Genomic DNA, 8,702 nt, shown 5'->3' with positions numbered 1-8,702 from the left:
AGAAATAGGTAATTTCTGGTTTCTGGGAGTAGAAATTTGAACAAATGCATGCATCGTACTAATATTATAAATGCGAAAGTTTGTCAGGATGTATGTATGTTTGTTACTCTTTCACACATAAATTGTTATGAAATTTGGTACACGGATAGAATATAACTTGGAATAACACATAAGGTACTTTTATCCCGAAATTCCCACGGGAGTGAAGCCCCGGGGCGAAGCTAGTACAGTATCAATATCTAGATAAAGTTCTGTGATATAGCATGAATGGAACCAACAAAAAAGAAAAAAAAGGAAAGTATTTGAGCGCGAGTGTTTTTTTTCTTTCATTTTAATCTGTACAGAGAAAATACGTTTTTTGATCCCCGTCTCAATGGAATAAACAGCAAGCTCTTTCAAACTATAAAGAATATTTATTTATTACAAAACATATACAAAACAAGTAACTTATTGCGGGACGTAGCCTTGACAGTTGATAGGTAACAACAGCATTCCCAAGGAGAATTGACGTCAGACGAGCGGCCGGTTATAGAACGGTCAAGTTTTTATAATTGTAAGGTTTATTTTGTACGCCGACCGCTGGTTTCGCGGCGTCACATTCCCGAATGAAACCGGTAACACGCGAGGATGAGAGAGACAATAGGAAATCACTTATTTTGACAATGATCACAAGCTAGAACGTAAATAGGCGGCGGCGACAGAACAAAAACTGGTTGATCTGAAACAGAAAGAAATAATATTAGCAACTTGCCACATTAGATGTACGTAATTGTAAAAGTCACGTCGAATGCCTTTAGGCGACTTGAATAGAGTACGACATCAGTGAAAACAAAAGCCAACTCAGTCATAATCACAGATATTAGAACATTACACTGTGGTCATAGTCATACGTATACGTACATTAACTTTTCTGATGAATATGAAGACTAGAAGGAAAAAAAAAATACCTCCGACATTTAGAGGACAGCTATTCTTCAAACTATCTAGGGAACCACTGTGCTGACAGTCAGATTTGCTGTAAAAAGGAAAGTTTTATGTATTTAAAACGAATTTTAACTTATAAGAATATGGTAGAAAAATTAAGTTATATAATGGCAACTTCAAAATAACCCTATCATACAAGCTAAAAGTATGTGTTGTCACTTTCTGTCAATGGCAAATATTACAAAGAGCCATGGAATTAGTAAGTAATAGGAGTAACTACTTAATTCCATGAGTACCTACTAATTCCATGCAAAGAGCATATTGACAAAACATATTTTAGCTTACATTACGTTTTAACTTTTTTATAAATAACGGGGAAAATGTAACATTACAAAAGATAAACTAAATTATAGGACACGGTGAGGGCGATGCTGTCTGTGTGAAAATGACAAATTTCAAAATGACTTGAAATATCAATATAATGACAGGATATCCTATCCAGTGAATTTTTGTATTTTCGCCGTTTCGCTATCGAATTATTCATACTAAAATGTTATATGCGAAAATCTATCACGCTTTTACAGCTAAACAGCTAGACCGATTTTGATGAGATTTGGTATGCGTATACATACCTAGTTATATATCATAGAACATAGTATACTTAAAATTTCAAAACGCAGTCCGAAAAATGGGTTTTGTAATTATGTTAATTAATTATAGTTGTTTTGTAATTTTGCCGCGGTCAGAGACAGGCCTCAGCTAGTGTTAATATAACCAACTCACCAATTCCCCAAGCTATTTAGTGACCTAGACAGATTACAAGACTGCACTCCATTCGGTAAATCGGCTAATGAACACGCTGGTCTCAATCTAGCCACCAATTTATGCTGTAAATTGTGACAATTCAAATCACCGCTGTCACATTCTCGACTCGAGACTTTCATTTTCGGAACGTTTTTATTCCTGTCACATTGACAGCTGGAGTTGCCAGCATCATTATCCACCGAATTGGTAGTTCTTTTTTCGAATGACTTGTGCAAACTGGGATCGGAGCCGTAAGTTTGGCCAAGTTTCTCGTTGAATTGTACTTTTTTTCTGCTCATTGATGACAAGCGATAATGGTTTTTACGGTTCACGGCTGGGGAGATATTTGGTGATCTATTTGGTGTGTTGTACGCCGAAACTGATTGAGTTGGTCTTTTTAACGTGTCCCTTATTTCGTATTCCGTAGCTATTGCCTCGAAAGCCTGTAAAAAATAATAATAATTTGAAATCAGAATATATATTTTTTAAGTTCTTCTCATGGCTGAGCGGTGTGACCATTATGTGGTCACGCGATTTTTTTTTTGGTAATATTCAAGGAGTGATTTGCCATTGTCTTCTCCATTTCACACTAAAGCTGTAAAACGAATTATCAGTTGGAGTGTAGGATTCGTCACGATATTATCTGTAATAAATACACGAATCAGATGTTGGTATACAAACAAAGAATTAGGCGACTAGAAATAGAATCTAACATCAGTGTTAGCAATAACATACTCACACAAGCAAGCAACTTTAGGGCGGGAGCCACAAATCTTGCATAAGTACCTGTTCGGCCACTAAATTCTTCGCATATGGGGAGTCCTTCGGGGGTAGGACTTCTCGGCACAATGCACAGCGCTCCAACCTCGACCAGCAAGCTGGAAATTAAAAACAGTATAATTTTTGTTACAAAATTGTAATTTTGACTTGCTTTTATTGTTGTCGGTGAGATCATAATGTATTTAATGTGTGATAAAAAAAAATCACGTCCGTGCAGTAAACCGTTAAGTTCCCACGTCCGGAGTCATTCCTGGGTGCAATCAGGTCATGCTTATCATAATAATGCATTGTAATCCAAACTAAACGTGTGTACAAAATTCCAGCTCAATCTGTTGAAGATAACTGCTGTAAAATTGAGTTGCAAAATTACACCCGATACGTGTAGGTATAATTCCCTATTAAAATCATAATGCAAAAGTCTGCCTGTCTATTCCGCTTTTACGGCTAAACCGCTGGACTGATTTTGATGAAATTATGCATGTAACTAAAGACTCCCGTTCAAACATTGGCTACTTTATTTTTCAATAATCAACCCCCAAGTGACTATAATGAGGGGTGAAAGTTTGTATGAAAATCTTGCTTGTTTACACGAAACAAATTCACACGGGCGATGCTGCGAGCAAAAGCCAGCACAGTATTGACCTCACCTTCGCAATAGAGATGTGAGCGAGCGCAGCTGAGCGCGCGCACGGCGGTGGCGGCGCACACGCAGCACGCCAGCGCGCGCAGCACGCCCGCCAGCGCGCGCCGCGCGCGCTCGCCCCGCGCGCCCCCCCCGCAACTCCATAGCAACTATGTTGTCAATCATTTATGTTAGAGAAAAAATATATATATTTGTAAGAAATGATAATGGTAGTTAAGCCCTTCAAGCGTCAACACTGTTCAAATGTGTTTCGGCATTTCTTCTCAGCAGTGGTCGTTCCGAAATTCCAGTAGTTTTTGAAAGATTACTGACCAATATTTAATATACGAAATTATAAATTTTGACGTAAAAAGTGTCTGCGAAAGTTCCCATATCGTGTACGCGTTTTTCGTAAAAAAAAGCATGTAGACCCAATGATTTGCTACGTGTTTTTTGTTCCATGTCAAGGTGTCTCATCGTATTTCCCAAAACCTACAATCTAGAAGTCGTTAAGGCTAAAATTCCTAGACCTTTTTGCTTACCCGTGAACACATGGCCAAAGGTATACCGGGCCTGGGTGATCTGAATCAAAGCCAAAACTCCCGGAACGTAGACATTTATTATCAATGCATCTTTACACATAGGTATATAGCAAAAACGAAACCATGTCGAGTTCTAATTTCGAACAGCGCCATCTAGATTGAACAAACTAAATTAAAATATTACATAACTATACGGTTAAGATTAAACATATCGCCCACCAAGGACCATCGGTCCTTAATAAACTAAAAAACATCTAAAATAGCTTTACAAACTGAATTGTTACTCACATCAAATTAGCATGCAAAAGAATCATCGGTATAGAAGCAAACAGAATGTAAATAATCATTAACAAACAATATAAAACTTATCAGTGGACTGTAAACAACACATAAACCATGTCCGTGCAGTAAACCTTTGTGGAGTTCGCCTCATTGCTCTTAACCACTATTAAATGAGTATCATATTGCCAATAGCTGGCATGCAAGCGTACAAGCTGTGTTTTTCTAATAACAAACAGGGAATTATGAAAAAAATATAATAATCTAACCTCAGGGTCGTCCCTCGGGTCCACGCCGCAGTTCCACACGAGTAGAGACACCCCCCTCCCTGCGCCATCTCCCCTTATCAGCCCTGCTACTTGACCGACCTGCGATGAGTTTGCGATTCAGAAATGTAGATGGCGTTGTACATAATTATTAATGACTTTTTTGTATGATCCTCTCAGTTGTGAAATACTTTGATTTCTCCTCTTAAATTTACATGTAAAACAGGCATCTAATTGCCCCCTATGTTTGCTATGCTCCTTACCTTGTACTATCAACCTATGCACACAACCAATCTATAACTTGTGACTTGCAATAAAATCTGAATTTGCTTCAACTGCCCAAGCTCTGCTACCAGTGACCATATTTTACTTATATATTTTTTTATTAAATTATTTTTATCTATTAGAAGCCACTTCGGCACGTTGTATAATAGATGATCATTTGCTGTATTACAATTACTTAGTGTTTTTATCGGTTTACATTTGTAATATAGTGTATTGTGTGTGTGTATTTGTATAGTGTTATATCTTGTTTGTTGGTACAGTTCATATTCTACACACTAGAGTTAGGAGCGTGCTTATAATGAACAATTACCGGCAACCCCAAGAGGTCCCTGCCATCAGCTTGAAGCAAACAGTCTCCAGTCTTCAGACCCGCAGTGTCGGCCCTCGCACCAGGTGTGACCTCCCGCACCTATGAACACAAATTTGGCATGGCAGCTAGATGTAAAGGAAAATGCTGGCAACAACTGGTTAAGGATGCCCCAGAACAGAGATGGTTGGCGAAGACGGAACAAGGCCTATACCCAGCAGTGGGTCACGGAGGGCTTATAATTAACAGGGAGGGGATGGAATGATGAATATGTTGCGACATCTATCACGCCACATACACAACGCCGCTGACGCAAAAAGCATTCAATAGCATGCCAAGTCATGTAGGAGATTCACGACACTACGGGCAGATGGCGCTACGGTCGACTCACTACAGAAACTAACAAGCCTAGACCGCGCAAACAGTGCGTTTTCGATTGGAAGTTGTAGAGAATATACGATTTAAAGAGAATACTTGTTAAAACAATTTATTGAAAAAGTGCAACGTAAGTACAGAAAGTGACATTTGCGCGCAATAGACAAAAAGTTCCACGAGCGGGCCATAAATTATAGATTTTTTTTAAATGCTTAGGCGTTGTTTACATTCTTCCAACAGAAGCATATATACAACCTCCGACATGACACCGTCTGTCGCGTGCGGTTCCCCGGCGCTGCGTCTAGCGGCGGGAAGATGTGTTCCCTTCGTGGAAGGTGGTCGAGTATAATAACCTCGCTCTCGCTACAGATATGAATGAGAATCTCCAAGCTAGTGGGTTTTAACCCAGGTAAATTCTCAATCTGTAACGTGAGAATCTTCACAATAAAACATTATTGAATTGAAAAACTATATTTGCAGTCAGTCATATTGGTTACAAAGGTAATGTAGAGGGAGGGACCATAGATTATATAAATTAAGAACATAAAGCTCGCCACTACTTATACTTTAGACGATCCTTGATCTGAGCGTTTTCATCAGACGTTAAGCGTCGGGTTCGCTTTACCTTATGCCAGCTCCAATCTGTCGTCGAACAGTTTGCCAAAGCTTGGCGATATCTGGTATACATTACTGGTTTTTCATTGCGGTAAATGAAAGCTCTCACACTAACCACGCAATGTTCGGCGTGTGTCCGAGTTCGGGGACAGTGTGGAGCTGGATTATACTAAGTCTACGTACTGCCGACTTCCAAAGCGCTGGTGAAGCAGACGGTGGACGGCAACAACGTGGGTTTTGTAGCCAATCACAAGACACGGCTGTTAACTTGTTATAAAAACACTTACCCATGGATATGGATCCCACAGAGTCCTGGTGAGTCTGAACCCGAGTCCTATACCCTCGTCTTCAGGGAGATTGAGCTGGAATCAAAGACATCTTGCTGTTAGATGGACCAGTCATGTTTCAAAATACCTACTTAGGTACTTACTCCCTTTCCACTACGGCACCTACCTTTAATATATGTATCAATACGTTGTATGTTTACAATAAATATTTACGATTGAAATGTTGTGGACAATTCGAGAATTCAAATGTTTACAATAAAAAAGTATTTTAATGCCAGATCATGCCGACGTGAATGCGTGAACATTGCCTCATTTGTATGAGTGCTTTTATTTGCCGAAATGAAAATCTAGCAATGTACCTACTATACCAAATCCGATAAAGTTTGGCGAACTGCTCGACGACAGCGTGGAGCATAAAAGTTGATATTATAAACGTAATATACACCCGTAATATTCAGTAATATATCTACGGAATATTAAACAATCTCATAATGAAAACTGTAATGTGTAATTATTATCACAAACTAAATATTATCTGTTTTACCACTACATACTATATTGAGAACTCACGATTGAGTTGAGAACATTATATGTTTTCAAGCTTTACCTATACCTTTTTATGTACCTAAGTAAATTTTAAAAGTGTGCATCATTTAAGCCAAACACGAACAGATACTGCACGCAAATATTTAATACCTCAAACGACCTTTTAGATTTATGTGATTGGCCTAGAAAACCGGATTTTTACACCCGCAGGCGTGTCAATATATAAATACTAAGTTATTATACTATAATCTGTCTTGTTATATTGTCAGTTTCATATTTATAAGTCGCCTAAAGACATCCGACACGAATGAGCTAAGGAATACCCAGTTCTACCTACCTAGGTTTCATTAAATATAGATTGTATGATATACACAACACCACATCAAACTTGTAATGCCAATTAAAACTAAAAAATAAAACATAATAAGAACCATAAACAAATAAAAAAAATCTTACCACAACAAGTCTAACACCAGCCGTGTATTCCTCATTTCCGGTTCCGGAAGACTCCCCGGACGGTGCCGCCATCTTTGTAAAGACAAGACACAAAAAACGTTCACAAAAATAAAAATTAAAAACAAAATGTTCTGTCTGATAACATGAATCAAAACAAGAATATTTATATAACTTGTTTGTCTATTACGTAATATCAAATTTTGAAAGGAATAATTGTAAAACTTTTGCCCAGCAGTGGGACGTGCTGTTTAAAAAAAGGTCAAAATATTTTTTTTAAACAAATTTTAACGTCACATCCTAATCTTATACTAACTTCTTGAAATTTCGCATAAATAAATATATCATTTATCACAAAAATACAGTATATTCCCGTGAGAATTTCACGCTGAGAGACGCGGGAAAAGGTTCTTTAAAAAAAAAACTATAACTTCCTTTTTTTAACGTAATTTTATAAACTATGTCTTACCTGGTTAATTCGTTATTATTATTAAAGGACAAACACTTCACATCAAACACAAAAAGCTTTAAACAAATGAAGTAGGTACTTATTATTTCGGATATTAGTATTTAAACATAACGTTACACTTGATCTTATGTTCGCGCTCTAAATCAGACTGCCAATTTCTTAACAACTTATTTGGCTAGTGAAGTTCAATAACTTCATGAAATTATCGATAATTATCTTAAGTAATATCGTTACGCATTTTTATAAGTATTTTCATTTCATCCATAGGTACTAATATTATAAAGAAGGAAGATTTTTTTTTGTTTTTTTTTTGATAAGCTTGAAAACTACTGGACCGATTTTGATGAAATTTGGCACAGAAAATATAGGATATTGCGTGCTGGTTTGGTTTTCGATTTTAATAAATTAGAAGAAAAAAACTGAAAAAACAGCTTTTATTTAAATGCTCCAAAAAGAAGAAAATAAAATTTCCCTTTGTTTAACTATCAACTTATAACCTCATTATACACAATTTATTTATATTTAATTTATCATAAAAGCTTGAGTTTTAAATATAATAGAAACAAGCGTAACCTGTTACTATCTCTATAAACTTTATAAATAATAGTGATTTATATAGGTATATTCTTGGAAAGATTATATTTATATATTGATGTAAGTATATTCGTATAGTCATAATAATTTTGTCATGGTTTTCCAAACGAACTAGGTAATCTACAGTTAAATTATTCGATTGATTAAATTCTGGACGAATTATAAAATTATTTATAGAAATACTCAGTTACATGATAAATGTAGACAGGATTGTTTTCTAAAAGACAAAAATTAAAATTATGTAGATTCTATAAAAAAATATCAACAAAATGAATTTGTAAATTCTATCGACAAGTTGTTTCCCATCACTACAATACCGGTTCACCTCAAAATCACGGTCGCCCGACCAACCAGACAGGTGTTACGAAACTTAATCGTGATCGATTGACGAGGCTGTGTGGGGACTATGTGTTGCCATTTGTTGGATCTAATTTACTTTCTACAGCAAGCTTTTATTTAGTTTCACCTGTAATCAAATTTTGCAAGTTAAATTTCTAACCTAAGTACTTCCGTATATCTTACAGACTTGTGATTAGGCTTGCCAAACGTCCCGG

At 36.7% G+C, this 8,702-nt stretch overlaps 1 protein-coding gene across 1 annotated transcript; it reads right to left on the bottom strand.

Annotated features, from left to right (window-relative positions):
- Positions 1–393: 393 nt before the first annotated feature.
- On the bottom strand, positions 394–7,722 carry LOC128682233 (uncharacterized). Its single transcript, XM_053766846.2, has 10 exons — positions 7,555–7,722; positions 7,089–7,160; positions 6,087–6,161; positions 4,813–4,911; positions 4,221–4,319; positions 3,156–3,300; positions 2,515–2,606; positions 1,708–2,171; positions 948–1,015; positions 394–718 (listed from the first exon to the last, which is right to left on the bottom strand). Exons 2-10 carry the CDS (start codon positions 7,158–7,160, stop codon positions 648–650), a joined length of 1,185 nt encoding a protein of 394 aa, XP_053622821.1. The 5' UTR covers positions 7,555–7,722; the 3' UTR covers positions 394–647.
- Between the last annotated feature and the right edge of the window lie 980 nt (positions 7,723–8,702).

This window comes from Plodia interpunctella, chromosome 29, assembly GCF_027563975.2.
Source record: "Plodia interpunctella isolate USDA-ARS_2022_Savannah chromosome 29, ilPloInte3.2, whole genome shotgun sequence".
In the NCBI taxonomy this organism is placed as follows: domain Eukaryota; kingdom Metazoa; phylum Arthropoda; class Insecta; order Lepidoptera; family Pyralidae; genus Plodia; species Plodia interpunctella.
The sequence above is the reverse complement of the archived record's forward strand: the minus strand, read 5'-3'. Positions and strand labels throughout refer to the sequence as shown.

Bases quoted from the DNA above. Each gene is read 5' to 3' on its own strand.
- LOC128682233 (XM_053766846.2), bottom strand. From the start codon at position 7,160: ATGGCGGCACCGTCCGGGGAGTCTTCCGGAACCGGAAATGAGGAATAC. The intron at 2,607-3,155 runs GTGAGGTCAATA...TTTAATTTCCAG, and splicing joins CTCACATCTCTATTGCGAAG to CTTGCTGGTCGAGGTTGGAG. The intron at 1,016-1,707 runs GTGAGTTGGTTA...TCCTTTTTACAG, and splicing joins CTAAATAGCTTGGGGAATTG to CAAATCTGACTGTCAGCACA.